At 36.9% G+C, this 24,112-nt stretch overlaps 1 protein-coding gene across 1 annotated transcript; it reads right to left on the bottom strand.

Annotated features, from left to right (window-relative positions):
- Positions 1-3,749: 3,749 nt before the first annotated feature.
- LOC101424551 (olfactory receptor 5V1-like) lies at positions 3,750-4,664 on the bottom strand. The gene has a single exon (XM_058285050.1). It carries the CDS (start codon positions 4,662-4,664, stop codon positions 3,750-3,752), a length of 915 nt encoding a protein of 304 aa, XP_058141033.1.
- Positions 4,665-24,112: the final 19,448 nt, after the last annotated feature.

The following is a 24,112-nucleotide window of genomic DNA, read 5'->3' as shown; positions in this document are numbered from 1 at the left end:
AAAGAAATGACATTTATTGTTCCTGAAGAAATAAAAAAACAAAATAGGATAAAAACTTGTTAGCATATTTCATTCTAACTATAAGTACAGGATTGAACAAAGAGACAATGGTTTAATGTGAGCCCATATTGGAGGAATTGGCAGATGGCAGTGCCAGTGGTGGTAGGGGAACTGTTCAGCAGTTCAATAAAACCCAACAAGCCCATGTCAACATGGAGAGGTAGATGCTTTGGATCAGTGTATCAAAATGGTCTTTGTGATCAGTAGGAGTCATTCAGTAGAATCCTAAGGTGGATGAATTATGTTATGAAACAGATGGTGATGTGAAGTATTTGGTCAAGATAAATGAATATACTCTATTTTCGTGCTGCCATGTGAATGAGTTAAAACACAGAGCTTGTAAGAACTCTAAGTCTACAAAGACCTAGAATCTGTGAGTAGGTATTGTTGTTCTTTTCCTTCAATATGAAATTCAGGTTTGTAAATACAGTCAAGAATAAACATGAATGGATCAGTTGTACCAGTATGTACATCCAATTACATATTGGATAAATAAGACTGAAATCACCAAGTTTTGTCATTACTTATATAGGCAAATCATCCAAGATGCATAACCTTTTCCTCAGAGACAAAAATATGGAAAAATGATCAGTTAAAAATATAAGTTCCTTATGAACAAGAAATATTTCTGAATGTTGTATTAGAAGGTACTGGGTTTCATTTTTGGTTTTGGTTTTTTGATTTGATATCTGTTTAATTATGGTAAATCTCATGAGTTCCTCTGTGTGCTATAAATTTAGAACATTAACTGTTTAGAGATTGTTTTCCATTTGTGCCATCTTCAAACACATTCTATTGTTTCTCTGAAGATAGGGCATTTTTTTTCCTGTTTTTCTGAACATCTTTTGTTTTTCCACTGATTATTCATTCTTTAATTACCTACAAACTTTAAGACTTTTTATCTTTTAACACTCCATGTTTGTAAAACCTGCCCATTATACCTACTTCTCGTCCAGTTTCCACAGTTAAGTCCCAAAATCCCTATCCTACTAAATGTTGCACGGACACCTGCAAAATGTTCTTTAAAACTGATAAAGCCATTTTCTAAAATCCTTAACCTGACTCTACAGAACTTTTAATGTAACATCAATAAGACAAATATAATGTACAATGTATACAGGCCTTTATTTGTCCTTGCAAGTCATGCAAGACCATTCTAATGTCCCAAAAATGCCCCCATGTTATACCTAATCTTCCCTCTCCCTCCCTTCAGAACTTCTGGTGGCCACTACCTTTACATCAATGATAAAAGTTCTTCCATTGCTAGAATAATAATAAGTCTATAATAGAATAATAATGTCAACTTTAGTCCATTGTTCATTCCCCAATTTTGAGGATTTGGGGATGGTGATGCCCACTCTGTTTCTAATTGAGAAGGGCTTAGATCCCATAGGACAGATGGATGGAACTATCTTGCTTATACTTGCAGACACTCTCTGTTCCTTGGGATGCATGTTGTCCATCATTATCTCCTTGTGTCTTTAAATACAAGAAGGCAGCTTGAATTACATGTAGCTCCAAATTTAGAGGATATTCACTATACCAAAGTAATTCAGGGTGACAAATGTACACTCCCAATTTGAAGAGTACTGAGCCCAGAAAAGAACAGATACTACTTCCCTGACAGAAAGTGAAATTGTGATCATTAAAAATGAAACTTAATAAAGGAATATCACTGTCAGAAATAAGAAAAACTAACCATGGCAGAAATGTCATTCGGATAAAAGCACTGGGCTTCCAGGCTTTACTTACCTTGGGGGAATTGAGCCTCACTTTGAATACATAACTAATAATACAGTGCATGACATTGGAAATGAGTTGTAGTAAAGATGTGTAGGTGATTCCCACAATTGCCCAGGGCACCTTTGCACTAAATATCAAAATTGTGTGGAAACTTGATATTATTTAATGAAGGAAGGAGACAAAAGGACAATATTTGAATAGAGAACATGATGAGGGAATACTAATGAATCAGATTGAGTATCAATATAAGTAGAAAAGAATTTGGTTTCTGAAAGTAGAAATATTGAAATGTACTGCCTAATTGTGAACCCACAAATATAGGCAAATTTTCTTATGATTTACAGAGTAAAAAATACATATCCATTTAAACATAACAATGTTGTAGCAGAGATAATGATCTGACAATAATTTCTAAATGTATATATCCACATGAAATATATGAGAGGAAAAGATTTATAACATGGAAATAAATGAAGTAGAAGCAGGATATGTAACCCTGGGGTTCTTGTCTACTGGAAGGTGCTAACATAAAATGAACAATAACAAAGCAGCAAAGTTTGTCTGTCACATTTTGGAGGACATTTAAAGAATGGTATGTGTAAGTAATGATCTGCTAAGTATCACAGAAAAGAATTTGCCTGGCACAAAGAAAGTGACATTTGAATTCTACAGAAAATAATGATGAGTTTTACAAGTAGTAATTTCTGCACTTACTGTAAAGTAGAAAAATGAAGAAACTCTCCTGCATGTTTTGAGATGTAATGGGTTGAGAGTGTGGATGAAGGTGAGGATAAATGCAAATGAGTTTTTATGATCAAAGGTAATACACCATATCATGAACAGTTTTTACATCAAAGAAGTGGCAGAAGTGATTGAAGGACTTTCTTTCAGGGAATGTGTTGATCCACATTTTAGAGAGATAACCTGCACCTTTGTTGTCAAAGATTTGGAGAAGAGGACTAGCTGGAAGATGAACCTGAAGACTATTTCAGGTATTCACCAGGGATTCTGAAGTATTTAACCAAGGGCTCCTGTCAGAAAATATGGTGGTCGGTGAGGAGGAGAGATTTGTGCTCGGCACTAAGCCCACTCTGCCACGTTAATGTCCACTTTGATTGATACTAACTGGAAGGTGAACATACTAACTGTTGTTTGGATGAAAAATACGACTTTCTTGCAAAATAGATTATTCTTGAAAATCACTGAAGTGAATAATCATAATTGATTCCAGAAAAGAGGAAAAGAATCCTACACTGAGAAAAGATTTCATGTGTTCGATCACTGTTATATTTTGGAAGAAAAAAGAAAATTTATATGCAAATTCTATTTAGGAGAATAAAGAACAAAGTTGAAATGAAAAACGTAAAAATAGTTTAGCCTGATAAATTGGACAATCAATGTACTACCTGAACAACTGAAGTAGGAACAAGACAGTGTAGAGGTTGAGGGGAAGTTATGAGTACATCTTTGATGTGTGAAAAATGAAGTGCTTATTGCGTTTTTTTTCTTATTGCATATTTGCATAAACATGGAGAAGAGAAAGTTGGAAATACAAGACTGGGAGTCATTCCATGAGAACGATGAAAACAATTTGATAGTAAAAATTAAAGCTAAGAAATGACATGAATTCTCCCAGATATGCTAGGTAAAAGAAGGATTTTTTTTTTACCAAAGCATGATGTTATGGTAGAATATAAAGAATTATTAGTGTTTACATGTTGCTAAGTTAGAGGAGCTGATTCTGCACTAGGGGGAAGAATTGTTTAGAAAGGGAAGAGAAGCAGCAATGCACTGCCATGGGGAGACAACCTGCAATGGGCCTGGTCACCAGTGTAAAGTATCAGAGGACAGAGGATGAGGAGTGATGAACTGAGACTCAATTCAATCGCAGTAATGAACTTCTGAAGAATCCACAAGTTTTAACTCTCTAATTCTTAATGTTTTCTTCAGCAATACAGCTTCCGCAGAGCATCTTTCATGTCTTTGTTCCTCAGACAGTAGATAACGGGGTTCAAGGTAGGTGTGACAATGGTGTAAAAAAAAGAGGTCAGGCGACCCTGAGTTGGGGAGTATTGGGAGGCAGATCTCAAATATGCAAAACTTGCAGCTCCATAGAACAAAATAACCGTAGTGAGGTGAGAGGAACAGGTGGAGAAGGCTTTCCACCTGCCGTCCACAGAGGAGATCCGAGCAATTGTGGAGATGATGCAGGCGTAGGATACAATTGTGAGGGCAAAGGAGCTCATGCCGATACAGCTGCTAACAGCAAAGCCCACTTCCTCATTGGTGTGGAAATCAGTGCAGGAAAGTCTCATGACAGGAGGAATGTCACAGAAGAAATGTTCAACAACATTGGGCCCACAGAAGGGGAGGGAGAAGGTATTGGTGGTGTGGAAGGCTGAGTACAGGGCCCCAGCCACCCAGGCCATGATGACCAGTTCAGAACAGAGTTTGTGGCTCATCATGGAGGCATAGAGCAGGGGTCTGTAAATGGCCAAGCACCGGTCATAGGCCATGGCTGTGAGCAGGAAGAATTCAGTAGAACCAAATGTAATAAGCATGTAAAGTTGAGCTACACACTCCAGGTAGGAAATGACCCCAGAGCCCAAGAGGGAGGTCACCAGGGCCTTGGGGATGGTAACAGAAGTATAGCACATGTCCAGAAAAGACAAGTTCTTCAGGAAGAAATACATGGGGGAGTGGAGACGGCTTTCCCTGGTCACAGCTATGATGATGGAAACGTTTCCCAGAAGGCAGAACAGATAATCAAACAAAAAAAAGAAGAAGACTACAAATTTCAATTCCTGGGTATCTGAAAAGCCCCTGAGGATGAATTGTGTCACCCTCGTCTGATTAGACATTTTTCATTCCCCTTGAAATTGTATTAGGCTATGCTTATAAGTGAGGAAACAGAAATAGGAAACTACCTTGGACCATGATTATACAGGCTCGTTTGCTCTATAAAGGTGCAACTTCTCTTAGTGGAAAAATCAAACAAATTAAGTAACTTGTTTAATTATGAAATGACAATGAATCATGTGATTATTTTGATGACTCAGTTTGCACTGGATCCAATTCTTCTGTCCTGAGTGAGAGAAAGGAAGAGAGAAAACAAAAAGAGAACAACAGCATAATCCTCTCCCTCTTTAATTTTGGATATCTTTGGTGAGAAGTAGTCCCTGTATTACTCTTGTATTGAAATATTTTATCTCTTCCTACTGTTTAAACATTAATTCATTTGTTTATGTTTTACAAAAAAGAGATGTGGATTTTTAAAAAACAGTTCCTTTTAAACATGCTAATTTCACACAGTTTACATGAGGCCCCCTAATTTTTTCCTACTAGTTATCACTCTCTATCCAAGTCTCCATAACTGGTGGTAGGTATTTCCTCTGTTTCCCTAAAGAATGCTATTCTTGAGGAATCTTTCTCAACTGACTATATATATATATATGTATGTATGTATATTCTTATATATAAAAATCCAATTTAAAATGTCTTCTTTTAAATGAATATATTGAATCTAAAGTGCTTAGCTTCTAGGCTTACATTGCACATTGCCTTTTATATATTTAATCTAGAATATATCAGAATGCACTATATATATAAATTTCTCTTAAAATATTCTTCCTCCTATACATGATTTTCCAAATTGGCTCCTGGGTATTATGTGTATCTCCTCACTTCTGCCCATCTCATTCAATGACTAGAGAATCAAACAGATTCCACCCATTCCACCTATCCTATGACTGTCATCTCTGCTTAATATTGATAATCCATATCTATACCCATAATATAGGTTTTTAAGAAGCTCCCAAACTTTCCTGCTGCTTCCTTCCAGCCAATTCTACATGTACTTGTTTTACCTTTTTCTCTCAGTAGCTGAGTTGCTTATAGTATTGCCTGTTAAAGTACTTTTTGGGGCTTTATTACTTAAGGAGACATTTCACATCCATTGAAATTGCACAGAAGCACTGCATGATTTGACTCTTGCCCCTATTTGAGAGTCATATTGAAATATTTAGACTTTCACTAAATACATAGCATAGTCTCATGATTCCCTATCTTTATTTATGATGTTATTTCTTTTAATTCTCCTCTCCTCTTATGAACTTATTGGTGCCTTCTCTTGTTTCTAGTCTGATTCTCCATGACAATTTTTTCATCATTTTATAAGCAGTTAAATCATAGCACCCAGAGAACTTGGGAATATTTATTTGTTTTCATATATGATTTTTCTTTATGAGCAGAAATATCCTTTATTCTTTCTTTACATGGGATGATTTTCAGGCCCAGTGCATAATATGCACTTCAACAGTGAATAAATAAATGAATAAAATTGAAAGTGTGCCCCTTAGGAAATTTCCCCTCATATACTAGTAATTTGGTTACACTATTCCATCACGGTGAGCTTTCTGCAAGATTTCCAGCTGCAGACGTTCCTGCACATTCACAATCACGCTGCTCTAAACATTCATTAATATCATATTATGTAATAAGGTGATAATGTTTATTAAAAGAGTTACGTCCATGGGAATTTTTATGTTACTCTGAGACTTTCTTTCTTCTCTTTGTCCAGAGCTTTGGAGAAGGGACATTAGAGGAGACTAGAAGAACTAAGACGCCACTTTCTTTAATTATTTCCCAAAACTATAATTCTTTCATATATATATATATGTATAATTATTAAAATATGAAGGAGTCAAGCTTAATTGAGAGCTTCCTCTTGCTACTTTCAGGATAATCAAGTGGGAAGCAGAAGTCAATTTAGAGTTAATCTAGAGCATCACACTTATGCTTTTCAAGTCTTCTTGTGAACAGAGAAATCTAGAAACTGCCCTGAAAATGGCCTAGATTTATAGACAGCACACCACTTCTGGAGCCTATGATCCTGTAAATGTCACTGTGGTTCATATCCCACCTGTTAGTCTGGATGTGGTTCAACAGATCTGCCTTCTGCAAAATATCAGGAGAAAATAGGAGGGATGTATGGGGGCAACTGGGCATAGACAACATGCCCTAACAAAGGCACTAAAATAAATAAAATAAAAGGTAGGATTATTTAAAAGAAATATATTAACTGATTTAAGCAGATTATGTTCTTATTTCTGTATCATCCAAATATACAAACCTTTTTATTAATATAAGTCTTACAGAAAATACCTAACCATAACTTAATTCAAAACTGCATGGCCCAAATTACTAGAGATGGTCACAGATACTGTGTCAAAATATATATAGTGAGATATTTTAAAAATGATAGGGTGGATTTGGGGAAAAACACACCAAATGCAAGATAAGAACTATGATTAACAGTAAGATTTTGACAGTGTTCTTTCATAGTTTGTAACAAACGTCTCATGACAATGCAAGGTGTTGGTGGAAGGTTGATGTGTGGGACCCCTGTATGATGTTATGCATGTTTGCTTTGTAAGTTCACAACTTTTACTATATACTTAATTGTTTATGTATGTTCATATATAAATGATATAAAGATAATAATCAGATTGGTTAGGGGAAAATACTTTGTTTAGTGGTAATATTTTGACAAACATTAGTTTAAAAGGTTTAAAAACAATGCAAGTTATTGGTGGTAGGCTGAGATGTTATATATGTTTTTTTTTTGTAAGTTCACAACTGTTATACATTTATTGTTTATGTATGAGTGATATATTTCAATAAATTTTTAAAAAGCTGAAAAAATATATATAGTGAGAAGGAAAAAAGGAAGTGCTGCAGCGTAGCAGAGCTGGAGAAGCTGCATTAGAAAGAGGGAGCCTATGACCTCTGAAATCCCTGAGGATTTTCTGAGAAACCCAGAGAAACTTGAAGACGCAAAATTAAAAGCAAGGTGTCCTCATCTGGGGCAAAAACTTGGAGTTTCAAATTTCTTAAAAAAAAAACGATTATGGAAAAGGTAAAAATATTTTTATTCTATCGAGTTCTGCATGCCTTGATCAAAAATGAAGAACAAGCAACTTCCTACCGCAGCCCGGGATAGGACAGAGGTCACCGTGCCCATTCCCACTCCACCACAGCAGCTGACTCAGGAAACCAGCCCTTGTTGCTAGCAGGTTGACTGGCTGATTCAAAGGGCTGAACTGCATGACTCTTCTAATTCCCAATATTTCTCCTTAATATGTTACTTCTTGGATTTTATTTTTTCTTCCTTTCAATCACTGAGTCATTTGATCCCAACAGCTTTGCAGTATGTGCTGCTTTTGTAAGGGAATATACATGTGTAGAGTTTTGATTAGTTTAAAAATGCACTGATGAAAAGGATGTGCTAGAGCAACATAAAGTAATCTACTTAAAAATAATTGTATATATTACATAACTCCTAGTGCCTGGTTCCAACAAGTTACAAGGTGTAGTTTTAATGTTTTGGACTCTTCTTACTTAATTATGGCTCTTTATATTATTCTTATTTCATATAACCTCTATTGCACTGATTTCTTTCCGATTTTGTAAAATAAAAGTTTAGGGGCACAAGTTGGAAGAAAGATGAAGTATTTCAAACACAAACAAGTAGATGGGACTCTGAAAGACTTGTCTCTGTGCTTGAACTTGAATGGCCTTAAACATGTTTCAGCTTTTATAAGAGACTTTTATTTGGGCAATATTTGCCTGTTATGGTGTAACTTATGTGATTCTAGTGCTTAACAGCTGCCATTGAAGCTAGTAATTTTATTCAGTTCTGTAGAGTTAGAATACTTTTTGTTGTTGAAGATGTGAATAAGTCTGCATGTGCATCAACTATGGAATTTACACTTTCATGCCATTTTTGTAAATATAATAGTTTTGCCCAACCTCTCAAACATCTGAATAAATTTCATACTTTAAAAAAGTAGATGTGTTAACTAGAAACACAAGAGTGTGTATAAAACTCTGTATGTCACTATAGTGTGAATAGTTTACAGTCTTGAGCTTAGAGCACCAAAATGAAATCTTTGAGTCTGGAGGTTGTCAGAAGGATTGCCCTTATGCACACCTGAGCAGAGACCCAGAGACAGATAAAGTAGATACAACCCCAGGTATTGGTTCTTTTGAGGGCTAAAGAGACCCACAGGTTCTATGGTCATGGCAGATGGAGTTCACTGCCATGTCAGTTGGCTCTTCTTTGGAGCTGGTGTTTCTGCGTGATGGAGCTGGACTCAAATGTGATCTCTTTTCACAAGCCTTTCATGGTACTTTACTGGAATTGTAGTTGGTGCTGGGGTTTAAGATATATCTAGGGGATTTGAATCTCTGGACTGACAATATGATAGCCAGGTCCTGAGCCTCAACAGACTTCAGCTCCTACACACTGATTAATTGGACTTACCCCACTCAGCTAACATGGAGTTGAAGAATGTCAACCACCACACCATGGAGCCTAGAGTGCCTACAACTGAAAGCAGGAGGATTGCATCCAGTATCCATGTGGAATCTAAGCCCCTTCTTGACATAGATGTGGAATGGACACAACCAATCCAAGGTCCACAGAGAAAATGTGGCATTGGTGTGGGAAAAGTGGCCATGGTGGCTGCTGGGTGCGGGGAATGGGAGGAAGAGATGAGATGTGGAGGCATTTTCGGGACTTGGAGTTGTCCTGAGTGGTGCTGCAGGGACAATTGCTGGACATTGTAGATCCTCCCATGGCCCACTGAATGGAATGTGGGAGAGAATGGGCTATGATGTGGACCATTGACCATGAGGTGCAGCGATGCCCAGAAATGTACTCACCAAATGCAATGAATGTGTCATGATGATGGGGGAGAGTGTTGCTGTGGAGGGAGTGGTGGGGTGGGAGCAATGGAGGTGAATGGGACCTCATGTTTTTTGAATGTAATATTTTTTAAAAATGAATAAAAAAAATATATATATAAAATAAATAAATTTAAGAAAATGAAATCTTTGTTCAGCCTGCCATAGGCTTTAGGTCTTTTTCATTTCTTACTAATATCCATGATACTCAGTAGCCTTGTGCAAATATGTTGCTTAAGCATATCTTTTGTCCTATGCAGAATATTTAATTCTGACTTTTATGAAAATTGCAACTCATGTAATTTATATAAACTTTTTAAATTTAGAAAATTTTACTTCTACAGTCAATATTGGTGATGCTGGAATAAAAGTCTTCAATAGTCTGTCCTGTGGTCTTCTCCCCTCCCTTATTAATTCTTTGACTCAAATGGAGTTGGGCTGTTTGGTTTGTTTAGAAGCATAGACATATATATTGTCAGCCAAAGGGTTGCTAATGCAAAATATCAGAATCTGTTGGCTTTATAAAGGGTATTTATTTGGGGTAAAAGCTTAAAGTTACCAAGTCATAAAGCATAAGTTACTTCCCTCAGTAAAGTCTATTGCCACATGTTGGGGCAAGATGACCACCAACTCTGCCAAGAGCTCAGGATTCTTGGGTTCTTCTCTTCCTGGGGTTTCATTTCTCTCCCAGCTTAGCTGCTGTTATCTTTACAAGGCCAGCTGTAGACTATCTGGTGAATGACTCTGTCTTTTTCCCTGGGGTTTCTGCTGTGTCTAAGGAACCATCTCTATTTCTCTGTGTTCTTCTACTTTGGTTTGTTTCCCAGGCTCCAGCTGAAAACTCCCAACTCTGTTCTTTGCCATGTCTTTTCTCTTTGAGTTCCCACCCACCAAGAGGTGGGGATTCAATATCCTACTGATGTGGCCCAATCAAAGTTGTAGCCATAATTTAATCAATTAAAAGTGATATTTCTGACAGACCAGTTTACAAACATAATCCAATAACTATTTTTGGAATTCATAAACAATGTCAAACTGCTACAGCATCAACCTACCTTCTGTAAAGTCTCTGTGCTCAAAACTCAGGATTTTCCCTTGGAAAAGAACTGTCACTAAGGATTCCTAGGTGTAATTGCTTAGCTTCCATTACAGTAGAGAGGTATTTAATTTTTCTATTTTTTGTTCTGCCTCAAAGCTCAGTTTATTGAAGGCATATTTACCTGTTTACCATTGCTTGATGAAGATTTAGATGAGTTGAGAATTGTGGGAAATGACTAATTTTAATCATTGCCTTATGTAGTATAAAGGAATTTTGGGATAAACTGAAGTTGAAGATAACTTATGAAAATTGACTAATATCTGAAACAAATGCCCTGTTCATTTCTTGTCCCAGATAGTACTTGAGAAAGCTACATCTGACTAGAACAATTATTCTTGGCAAGTTTAGATATTAAGGATTGTTTTGATGAATTGGAAGGAGCATGTTTGTGGTCTCTTTACAAATTCTTCAATACTCTTGTGCTGCTGACATGAAAATAGGGCTTAACTATTCTTCAAGAGAGGCCTGGCAGAACCTCTGCTTGTTATCCCTCCACTGGTTGACATTATTGCTCTTTTTACTCCATGTAATTACAAAACTATACCTCTGAATATTCCCTGATACTTTTTTTTATTAAATCAGACATGCATTCTTTCTCAGTCAAAATAGTGAAGTTTTATCAATGCTGAAATGTAATGTCTACACAAATTGTGCTCTTAACTTGGTGTTTGGTAATCCAGAGACAGGAAGCTTATGGGAAGAGAATTTTCTGAGTGGGAACTAAAGTAATTTTTTTGGATGGACTTTTCACATTCCCCAACATTAAAATATTTCTTCATTTTTCATTTGCCTTCTTTCACTTTGTTTCACCTTATACATCTCTGCTTATTCCTCAAGCCCACCGATGTTACTCATTAAGTGGTGTTTTGGGCTGGTGAATTATCAAACCTTGATATCCTTTACAATACATCACAAAACACTGTCCTAATCTGGGTAATGACTAATGTGAACCACTGTCCCAGCTCTGTAACTCAGGTGCACTGCTAATTTTCCCATCTCTCTTATTCTCCCAATGCTCTTACACAACTTGTAAAATTGTGATCAAAGTAATCTGAATCTGGGATTGTTAACCAAAGGATAAAAACACTGATTTTTATACTCTTTTATTAGTTTCAGCCTTTTAAATAAGTAGACCTATGGATTTTTACCCTGCAATCTATTTACTGGTGGTTGTGATAGCCATTAATGTATATTTGTATTGTTACTTAATGGCTAAAGAGCAGTGGGAAGAAAATACCTTATTTCTTTATTGTCATGCCCATCTATCTGTTAACTGCATCTCTATCATTTTTGATGCATTATGACACTTTGCCTGTATCAAAAGGGCCAAGGGTAAATGGCTTTTTTGTTGAACACATATGTAGTTTGGAGTTTATGCTGAAAATTGTCAAATAGCCCTTCCAAAATCATACTTGTGAAATACACACAAAAAAATAAATTGATCTCCCCCCAAAAATAAATATGTAGAGAAAGAACATTAAAATATCTTTGAAACAATCTAATAAGAAAAGAACATGAAACTATAATCCTTCTCTGAAGGGTTTAAAGGATTGTCTTGAAGAAGATGTTTATAAAAGGAGGCTCATATCAGCTGTCCCTATAAGAAGATAATTATTTTCAAAATATAACCTCTTCTCTAGTTACTTTATAATTTTAATACCATCAAAATAAATATTTTGAAAAATTATGTAGTGGAAAAAATATTTTTAAGCTTGTCTGGAAGAATGTATATGTGAAACCTAGTTTGCATCAAAATCTAAGTAACTGGTGCTAACGTATGCATAAACAAATAAATGAACAAAGTCACAAACAATTCTTAATATATAAAGAAATTTTATATGCATTAAAACTATCTAAAACCAATAGATAAGCTATTATTAAAATTTTATTTTTATAATTTTAATTTGGAAAAGATCAGTTTATATCCTTTCATTATTTGCTGTATAAAAGTGTATAAGCAGGTGAAAAAACTAAACAAAATATCAAGAACATTAAAACATATAGGGAAATATTTAATTCATTTCAAAATGGGGAAATGTAATCCAAACATAAAGAATTACATTTTATATTAGAGTAAAAATTTTACTAAACAATATTTAAAGCTTTGGAATAATAGCATCAAAACTGATTATATATCAGGCACTAATGGGGAAACTGTTTTCACAATAAATAACTCACACACACATTAATATGTGGTAAGATTTACAATTTAAAAATTTTTATTCAATAGAATAAACAGCAAGAGATGCAATTAGGCAGAATAATTGAAAATGGATAATGGACATATCAGGGGAAAAAAAGGTTCAACATCACTCCCAATCACAATTTTGAAATAAAAATTAAAAAGAAGAAAGGAACACTCCACTTATTTATATTTATTAAATAGGAGATATTAATGTACAGCCAGGAAAGATTACCTGAACTTTCTGCCAGAAAGTTGGGAGTATGTTTTTGCAGATTCTGAAATCCAAACCATCCCGACAAAGGAATGGGGAAAAATAACTGGCCAAGAAACTGACTTGGATCCCCCAGACTTGAACTTTGAGACCATTTTCTTCCCTCTTAATTAGCCCAGGAATTCTGGGGCATTAGGTTCTGTTTCCAACTGGTTGGTCATTTCAACTCCATATTTTGCTATAGTTCATTTACCCTGATCTCCATTGGGTGAACGTACTCCTTTCCCTTAGTATATGAGTCTCCAGAGCATGTTTTCTAAGAAGGCAGATTTTGATTATTTTATTTGTATTACATATGAGTATGAAATTTTGCTCCAGGTAGGCTCAATGAGAAGAGATGTAGGGGAAAAACAACAACAACACAGTAGAATAAAACTTGTATTTAAAAGACCCACTGCCACTTACAAAAAGACATTAGATTTACTGTTCTTTGCATTCTTAGGCTCTAAATTCCATTAAACCATCTCACCCTAAATTTTGAACTTTCACATTCTTTGCAACAGCAATTTTGACAGCCTTCTGTGAGTTCTACACATATTTACAATGCTTCATTTATTGTAGTATTTTCTTGTTATACATGGTTTGATGTTCGTTTGGTGGTGGAATTGTGGATGCTACAGCAGTACATGACTGGAGACACACTATACCCAAGGTTAACATAAGGATGAGAGAGCTCCAGAAGGCTAAAGCTATCTGAGGTTATGTGTGCTCAAGAGCAATGAAGGCTAGACCTGGGAGTGTAATGAACATGAAGATCTTAGTCCACACAATTTTGACATTCTTTTGCCTTTGGTCTGAATTTCACTTCTCATTCTAAATTGTTTGGGTTGCCCTAACTACTGTAATAATTTATCAGCAAGCTCATATTGAGTGTGTAATGATATATCTGGCATTGTGCTAAGTATTAGAGTTGCCAAAGAAAAAAGAAATGGCTGTGCATTTTGGAGGTCACTGTGGGGTTTGGTAAACCATCATTCAAGCTAAGAATATTAATTAAGTTGGTTAGTGTGCAGGTAGAAGTAGTAAAATACACCATCGGTACAGGACAAGTGACCCAAACACTAATCTGGGATCAAGGAAACCTTCATCCAAAAAGAGATTCTAGATCTTGGGTTTAACAATTGAAGGGAAATTGGATCATCCTTTACCTACTCACCTCAGTTTCCACATTTACTTTTACATAGGATTCTAAAGAGAAATAGAAATCTTATAATATAACAACTTTTAGATTAAAGTGTACGTGGACACCTACATTCCAAATGGTTAATAGTTTTTTCATTTTTATTTGCAATTGGGAGTGTATATTATTTCAAAAAGAGATTGAGTTACTTCCATAATTATATAAAGAAATCAAAATCATATATCAAAAATACCTTGGATTTTTTAAAATATAAGGGATAACCTGAAGCCGAGAGCTCACAGGTTTGTAGCCTCAAGCATCTTTGTGTACCTTCCTTCAGGGTACTTTTATGGATTGAGAAAGACCAAATGGGTGACTAGGAACTCACATGGGGACACTGCTCAGAGTGGTTCTTGGTATGTCAGCTACAACTGAATTTCCTGAATTCTTCCTGAGAAAATAACATGAACCTTTCATAACCTGTTTCCTACTCTTTGGATTATTCAGGCTTTGTTCTGGCCTCCTGTTTCAATCAGACTAAAATTCCAATGGTAGAATACTCAATTTTCCTATCTCATTCTTTCTTCTCAAATATCCCCCACACAGATCATACCCTAACCACAGGGTGGCAAACTCTGCATCTTCTTGCTGCATGGACAATGAATATTTGTCCACTCTAGCCTTCATCTCTCTAATATCTAACATGGTTGTTAGATATTAACATGGTTGTTAGCCAAAGTGGCTAACATATGACACAAGCTCAATTATTAAAGAAGTAGTCTTTTCTTTTCTTTGTCCATTTCATTTTTATTGAAGATAGGTACACATCTAGCTGTCACTGTCACCAACTGCCTCAACTCTATAGCAGCCAGAGCTTCCCATTAAGAATGTTAGGCCTTCTGTTTCTGGGGCACAATTACCAAATAAAATATGCATTAACCTGAAGTTCCTTGAAATCCAGAAAGTAAAAAAATATCAACTCTGTATTTTGCAAGAAAGCAAACGTTAATGCTATACTGTTGTAATATATCTGATTCTTCATTCTGGGGAAAATAAAATGGATCCCAGTTGAATGAGACCTTCCACGCTGTCAGTATTCTAAGAATGAACTTGGAGATATATGAACAGCTGTAGAGCTGGAAATTAACAGTGATTTTTAATATTCTATAGAAATAAGATTGTTAAGCATGAAGTAGTAATTTCGTTATTTGACATAACTGACTATATACAGAGAGGCACTGTTAAAGTTAAGCATATAATTGTTGTGATGTAGAAATATTCAACCTATTTTATCAAGGTCTATAATATTTAGCACTGCAATGTTCCTAAAAGAAATAGAGGTCATGGGATAATAATAATATGCAGTAATCAGGTACAGACAATATATTATTTTCATTGAAGAGGCCTCACCTGGTGGACCAGGGCTCACTCTGTTTCCAAACATATCCAGATGGTCAGTGGAGAACAGAACCTCCTGGGTTACCAAGGTCAGTGTGGTGTCTGGTTAGGATAATGCTGGAGAGGTGGATGCAGCTAGCTGCCTCTATCTGCACGTGCATTAAGTATTGTGCAGGGTGGAATCCTGCAGACCATCTAGGATCATGAGATATAGTGCTATGAGCTCCCTGGAGACCCTGCTTGGGGAAAATTTTTGCTATCTCTAATTATAGAGTTTTATTTCAATGAATCATTATCTAAGACATTCCAGACACAATTTTATTGTTTTTTGAGAGCTGATGAAGAGCAGATCCTGAGGCAACAAGCAAGTTCAATTTAGTGCAAGTAAATGCAAATCATATTCACAGGAAAGGAAAACAATACAGGGGATTTAGACAATGCCAAAACAACAGCTCATGAGGATGAAGAGATGTCACAAGGAGAATACCTATAATTCAGTCGATGGTCATTTTTTTTGGCTTAGTGCAATCTGTTATTTAATTTATACTTTGAAGTTAAGTAAAGTTTTATGGAATTTACAATACATAAATCATAAGTGTACATGTCCATGAAATTTTCCAATGTGAAGTTTCTTAAGTAGCCATAAATCTGATTGAGACATAAATGGTCCATTAGCAGATGCTTAGCTAAACACAATATGGTATTTATGTGCAATGTAACATTTTCCATTTGTAAGAAAGAATAAAGTTCTAATACACTCTACAATATGAGTGAAACTTGAAGACATGTTGAGTGAAATAAGGGGACTCAAAATGACAAATATTGTATGATTGAGGCAGGATAGAATAGGGACCTAAGGAAGACAGGAAGAAAACCTAACAAATTTCCACACAAACACCACCCAGCAAAAATACTGAAGCAAAATCCTGCTGGACTCATGTAGGCAGATTATCAGTAGGCAGCTGGTACCTGCTGATGTGCACAAATAAGTTTTGAGAAAGCAGCTTACAACTTTCACAAGATACACTAAGGAAACAACATTGACAGCATGTGCCCACTAATCACACAAATAAGGAAGTGCCCACCCAGCAGAAAGTAGGGGAAAAACAGGATATTCCCACTCTACCCACCTATTTTCATAAGCCGGTCATGGGAGCAGTAGCCAGGAACCAGTCGCCACTGACAGCAACCCCTAAGCCCCTAAGAGAATCAAATCACTTGATGGAGTTTCCCTGCTTTTGTCTCAAATATGCCAATCACCACAGACCCTGGAGTCCTGTACTTCCCAATAAAATAGAGGACCCCAGGGCAGGACTTTGCATTTCACTCTCTTGAGAATGCCCACCTTACACTCTAAAGGCATATTTCTGTTCTCTTGCTTTACTTCCCCCCAATAAAATTTCTGCTTGTCTAATTAATTTGTGACTCATCATTGAATTCTTTCTTCTGACAAAGTCAAGAACCAAGACACTAGCATCAATAACATGATCTAACTTATATATGAAATAATTAGAATACACAAATTCATAAAAGTATAGATTAAAATATTGGGGGGAAAGACATTAATGCTTAATTGGTGTGGAGATTTTTTTGGAGGTAATGGTAAAGTTTGGTAATTGATGTTAGCAATGTTAGCACAACAGTTTGAGTGCAATTAACACCACTGTGGTATATATTTGAATGTTAAAAGGAAAATTTTAGATTGTATATAGGTCACTAAAATAAAAATTAAAACAAAACCAAATGCAGAAATGTATGCACCTAATGTAAACTATGGACTATGTTTATAGTGTAATTATAATAATATTGTTTCATTACTGTTTTAGTCAGGGTTCTCTAGGGAAACACAAGATATTTGTCAATAATATGCGATTCTATAAGAGTCTCTCATGCAGCCATGGTGATGCACAAGTCCAGGTACCACAGGCAGGCTGCAACCAGGGGCTCCATTGAAAGTCCAGAAGGCATTCAACTGATTAGATAACACATCACCCATTGCTGATGGCAAGCTCCCTGATTGATGTAATTGTAATCAGCTATCTATGATTTACCACTGCAGTAAAGTCAATGGTGACTAAAGTCCATAAATGCCATTGTATTACAGTTAGCCCAGTGCTTGCTTGACCAAACAATGGGGCACAATTAGCTGGCTGAGCTAACCTAACCATCACAGTCCACCCCTTGTCAACTCAGCATTCACTCTTAGTCTCTAAGTAAAAACAATAACAGACAAGCATAAATAAATATATTTCTGCCTAACAATGTTCAATTTTCCTGTGTACAACCAGAAACACATTAATTCCATACAGAATAGCATGCAAACTCTTGGGTAATATTCACTCTTAAACTTGACATCCTCAAATATTATGACATGAAACTGATACAACTTGTTATATGATAAGGGAAAAGTTTGGGGAAGAAGACAAATTCGATTTTATACATGTACAGTAATCATCATAATGAAACAAGGAATAAAGATTTATGACCATTATAGTCCTCATTTCTGTAACTGGTCATATTGTTGAAGTTCATATTTATCACTACCTTCTTCCACTACCCATTCCATGTTTCCATTGTCCTCAGCAAGCACTTCAGCTGGTCGTGCTTCTTTGCCTGGTGGGGTGACCCAAACTTTCATTCCTGAAGATTCTGGGCCATTGTTAGTTGTGCTTGGATTGAGTTGTTGCAGTTTTCCATTTACTTTAATCATAGGACATGGCAGAACTAGGAGATGCCATACAAGATCTCCGGTATTCCAGGCAAACTTTCATTACCCCCATTATGTAGATATAGTCTTATTTCCCCTAGATTGTCAGGATGAATCATCCCAGCCAGTACAGTAATTCCCTTCTTTGACTGTCGATTCAGGTAAGAGGAACTCAAAATGACCAGGTGGCAGTTTTAACTTCCAGTTCAATGGAATCATTGTTGTGTTCCCTGGTGACAGCACTCTTTCAGCCTGATCCAACTTTATATTCCTTCCACCATTATCCCAATGTCTCTATCCCAGTTCTCTGGATTCCACCTTTTTCTAATCAATGCCTTCATTTTAACTGCAGAAACCCTGCGGGGTTGAGATTTTAGTTTCCTTTCTAACTCTGCTACTGGTACAATGATAATGTGAGTTTCGTTCTCAGATATTTCAAGCCTGTGGCTACAGGAGACAAGATTTTCTTTCAGAGCACTCATAGAAACTTTTGCATCATCCATTTGATGTTCAAGTTTCAAATTTAAGTCTTTAACTCATCTCTTTCTTTTGTAACAGTATCCAGCGTATCTAGGAGGAGCCAGCCAACATCATTATACTTTTTGACTCCACAAAACTCTGTTAAGGTGTTGAAAACGTTTTCACCCAGATCCTTGCTTCTTATAAGCATGGAAATAGGGGAATCTAGTGATGACATTTTGCATATGTTGATTGCCAACTCATGCCATGGACTGTTAGCACCCTCTTTGTTATTGAAAAGTGAGTCATGTTGGACTCCTTTTGAGTCCTATTAGAATAGAGCCATTTGCAAAACTCCTAGAACCACTTCAGACATCTCATGTTTAAGCCTCTGTTCCTCAAGAACCACTCCTGGTACCAAGCTGTATTAATCATGCTTCTCCAGGGAAACAGAATCAAAAGAGATATCTGTCATTAGAATGCAATTTTATAAGAGTCTCTCACATGATCATGGGGATGTGTGAGTCCAGGTTCAGCAGGCAGGTTTCAACAAGGGGCTCCAATGAAAGTCCAATGAAGGTTCTTGATGAATTCTGGGCAATATGAGTTCTGGGCTATCCAAAGATGAGCTGGGAAATTCTCACTCAATACTGGAATCACTTCCCCTTTTAAGGCATTCAACAGATTGGATAACACATCACCCATTCCTAATGGCAATCACCCTGATTGATGTAATTGTAATTAGCTATCTATGATTTACCACTGCAGTAAAGTCAATGGTGACTAAAGTCCATAAATGCCCTTGTATTACAGTTAGCCCAGGGCTTGCTTGACCAAATAACTAGGCACAATTATCTGGCCAAGGTAACACAATAGCCTAACCGTCACATGCCAGATAAGAAATATTTAGCTAGCAAGTTTTTCCATTCACCGCCTTAAATATATCATACCAATGCCTTCTCACATACATAGTTTCTGATGAAAAATCATCACTAAGTCTCAATTATGCTTTTTATGTGACGAATTATTATTTTTCTTGCTGCTTTCAGAATTCTCTTTTTATATTTGGCTTTCACATTTGGTTTTCACATATGTCTTGGTGTAGGTCTATTAGGGTTTATTCTGTTTGCCATGTTCCATTTCTTGGATATATGTATTTATGTCTTTCTAAAGAACTGAGTCATTTTTCGTCATTATTGTCTCAAATATTCCTTTTTCTCCTTTATCCTTTATTTTCCTTCTGTGATTCCCATGATGCATGTGTTTTTATGTTTCATGGTGTCATTTAATTCGCATAGACATTGCTCAATTATCTGTATAAATTTTCTATCTCTTCTTCCAATTCCTTGGCTTGATTTTCCAGTCTTCTACTTCACTGATTCTTTTCCTCAGCCTATTCAGATTTTCTCTGGTGTGTCTTTAGTATATTTTTAATCTCCATTGTTATGGCATTCATCCCCATAATTTGACTTATGCTTCTTTGTAAACTTTCTAATTCTTCTTTCTGCCCCCACATTGTCTTCTTAATACTCTATCTTTATAGCAAACATTGGTTTATTTCTATTCATATTTTCTCTCATCTTCTAGAACTGATTTAAGAGGTTTGTTGAGACTTCTTTTAATATTTTTTTCCAAAGTCCATGTCCCTTCTGAAACTTTAATTTGTTCCCATGACTGAGCAATATTTTCCTGTTTCTTTTATGGCATGTGATTTTTATTTTCCTGATGTCTTGGTAGTTGATCATTTTGATCTGCTAATTTTGGAAATCAACTTTTCCCTCTTGACTTGTGTATTAGTCAGTCAAAGAGGTTCTGATGCAAAATAGCAGAAATCTGCTGGCTTTTATAAAGGGTATTTATTTGGGGTAGGAGTTTACAGATACCAGGCCATAAAGCATAGGTTACTTCCCTCACCAAAGTTTATTTCCACATGTTAGAGCAAGATGGCTGGCAATGTCTGCCAGGGTTTAGGCTTCCTGGTTTCCTCTGGGCTCAGCACCTCTGTTTTCTCCACAAGGTAAGCTGTAGACTATGAGACTCTTGACTTTGCCTCTCTCAACAAGTCAGCTGCAGACTATCTGGTGACTGTCTCTTTCTCTCTCCCTGGTGTTTCCGCTGTTTCTAAGGAGCCATCTCTATTCTTCTGTTTTCTCCTTGCTCAGGTCCTCTCTTCCTGGGACTTGCTTCTCTTTCCTCAGGTGCTCACTTCCTGGGGCTCCAGCTTAAGACTTCAGCATCAAACTCCATCATCAAAACCCCAACATCAGAAACCCTCAACTCTGTTCTTTGCTCTGCCTTTTATCTGTGAATCCCCCCCACCAAGGGATGGAGCCCCAACACCCTAATGATGTGACCCAATCAAAGCCCTAATCGTAGCTCAATCATGCCTGGGTACAGACCAGATTACAAACATAATCCAATATTTATTTTTGGAATTCATAACCATATCAAACTGCTACAGCTTGGTCTATTGTAGATTTGTTGCAAGTTAATATGATTCTATGATGCTTGGTGTAGCTTATACTGCAACTTTAGAGTAGCCTGTGTTTAACTTTTCAGGTTTTTAAATTTCTTCTGCAGGGTTATTTGCCCTGGATATATGTTGCAACTTTAAGTTGCCCATTTTTTATGCAATTGAGAAAGCTTCATTTCCTTTGTCCCTTCTCAGAGATTCCAGACCACTTTTGTTTGTTTCTGAGAAGAATTTTCTCCCCATTTCCTATGGTTTGTTTATCTTCTTTCTCTCACTCATTGCTCCTTTTTCATTACTCTCTTCATTTCTTGGACCCATTTTGCCTTACAGCAGTTAAGGTTTTCCCATTTTTATTGAGAGGTTTTTGTGGACTTTTTTTCCCTCTATTTGCTTTTCTGATAGTGTATCCTACCTCAGAAGTCATTAATCCATCAAATTTTGGAATTTCCCTTAGAAGAGCTCTAAGAGCTTTCTATTGGGGATAGGGAATGACACTTTATTTGTGATGCAGTTGATTCCCTTTGAACAGCTTCCCATCCGTGCAGAAAGTAGTTTTTGGAGGTTTTTTTTCTGGTCAATTTCCTTGTGTACAATTGAATAGATGGTTGGAAAGCATTTCCTCCATGGTGGCTATACAACTTTTGCTACCTCTTTCCTAGGTTTAGAAGTTTGGTTATACAAAGGTTGATTTAGTCTCAAACTGTTATACTCTCTTTTACCCTAGGTTGTGGGCATTGGGACAGAAAAATTTAAAACTTAGCTTTTTTCCTTATAGTTATAATTAATTCCTTGGGTCAAATTTTATGCCCACAAATACATGAACTACATTTCTCACAAGATGTGACATGTAGCTTGATCTTCTTAGGCTTTTGTGGAAGAGTTACACATTATTTTTTAAGCTGAATCGTTTTGTCTAAATGAAAGGATATACTACTTAACCTCTTTATTTCAGAAGGATCAACAATTAGCTTTAAAGCCACATCCTTGAATTCATCTCTGGCACAAGATTGAGTTCTAATGAACCTTTTTCATTTGTCAGTAAAGAATTAACAGAACAGGGGGGAAGCGGACTTGGCCCAGTGGTTAGGGCATCTGTCTACCACATGGGAGGTCCGTGGTTCAAACCCTGGGCCTCCTTGACCCGTGTGGAGCTAGCCCACATACAGTGCTGATGCACGCAAGGAGTGCCATGCCACGCAGGGGTGTCCCCTCATAGGGGAGCCCCATGCACAATGAGTGCGCCCTGTAAGGAGAGCCGCCCAGCATGAAAGAAAGTGCAGCCTGCCCAGGAATGGCATCACTGACACGGAGAGCTGACACAGCAATACAGTGCAACAAAAAGAAACACAGATTCCCATGTCCCTGACAACAACAGAAGCGGACAAAGAATATACAGCAAATGGACACAGAGAACAGACAACTGGGGGGAAGGGGGAAGGGGAGAGAAACAAATTAAAAAATAAATAAATAAATCTTAAAAAGAAAAAAGAGGTAACAGAACACTTTCTCCTCCATGGACAAATTTGACTTGTGCTAACTTTCCATCATGGTTGACCTGTATATCTGCAGGTACATTACCAGGTATTACTGTGTTATAAACACTGCTTATGAACCCAGCTCAATTAACTGCATCTGGACTGAGAAGGAAGTTGTTGAGTAATAAATATGTAGGGAACATCCAAGTTTTGGGATTTCCTTAGCACAATGAAACTAGCAAATGGATATGCCCTTATGAGGGCTTTGAGCTGTGTCCTTAAATCTTATAAGGGCTAGGACTCATAATCCACTGCTACATGTACCTGTTTTGTGGTCTCTTTCCTCACATCTGAGATATAGTAGAAGAGTACCAAAATGATAACATTTCAATGACTAACAGAAAGCTAATAATCATAGAGGAGAAAATTTTGCATTACCTTGACACCAAGAACAAAGACATCATAAGAAAATCATATTACAAACCAATAAACCGTATGAGTATAGATGCAAATCCTTACTGAAAAAGATCTCAGAAAGGTAGAAATAGAAGGGAACTTCTTAAAAAAATAATCTAAGTATCATTTTAAAAATTTAAGAAATGAAAAGTAAAAGTAGATCATTACAATGCACAGTCCCTAGATTATCCTCCAGCTCTTTCAATTAGCAATAATCTCTGTAAGCCACCTCTTTCAACAAAAATCACACATTAAATCAACAATGTTAGTTATACCCATGATAATATGTTATCTTCAACTCTATAAATTTCCAAATGCTTACTATCAACCTTATTAAATACTCAAAATACATTCAGCATCAGGTCCCCATTCATAACCCACATTCTGCCACCTACTAACCTATACATTTTAGTTTAACTTCACAAATTTGCTCATTATATTTAGCTCATATAAGTGAGACTATACAATATTTTTCCTTTTCTGCATTGCGGTCACCCCTCGGGCTGAAGCATGGTTTGCTGGCCTGGCGGGGGAGCAGCCGCGGCAGGCCAAGCCACTGCCCCCATAATAGGGTGGCTGGTCGGACCCACCGCCACCCCTGAAGGAAGCTCGGCATGAGCGCAGAGTGCCCTCAGGTCTCCCCTTCTCGGCAGCCATGCTTCCGCGGCCGCCCCTCCTCCCGGATGGCGCCACACGATGCCTGTGGGGCGGCACCCTTCTTCTTCTTTCTCCCTGCGCAGGCGCAGGGTGGAAAATTCCAATCTGCCCTTTTCCCCTCCCCCGACAGCAGCAACAGCCAGGCGTGGGTGGAAAACTCAAGTCTGCCCTCCACCCCAGCAACAGCAGCCACCAATCACTAAACCCTGCCCCTTCCCCCAGCAACAGCGACAGCCAATCCCTAACCACCACCCCTCCCCCAT

This window comes from Dasypus novemcinctus, chromosome 22 (genome assembly GCF_030445035.2).
Source record: "Dasypus novemcinctus isolate mDasNov1 chromosome 22, mDasNov1.1.hap2, whole genome shotgun sequence".
In the NCBI taxonomy this organism is placed as follows: Eukaryota; Metazoa; Chordata; class Mammalia; order Cingulata; family Dasypodidae; genus Dasypus; species Dasypus novemcinctus.
This window is presented reverse-complemented; position numbering and strand designations above follow the sequence as displayed.

Coding starts and splice junctions, on each gene's coding strand:
- LOC101424551 (XM_058285050.1), bottom strand. CDS start 4,664: ATGTCTAATCAGACGAGGGTGACACAATTCATCCTCAGGGGCTTTTCA.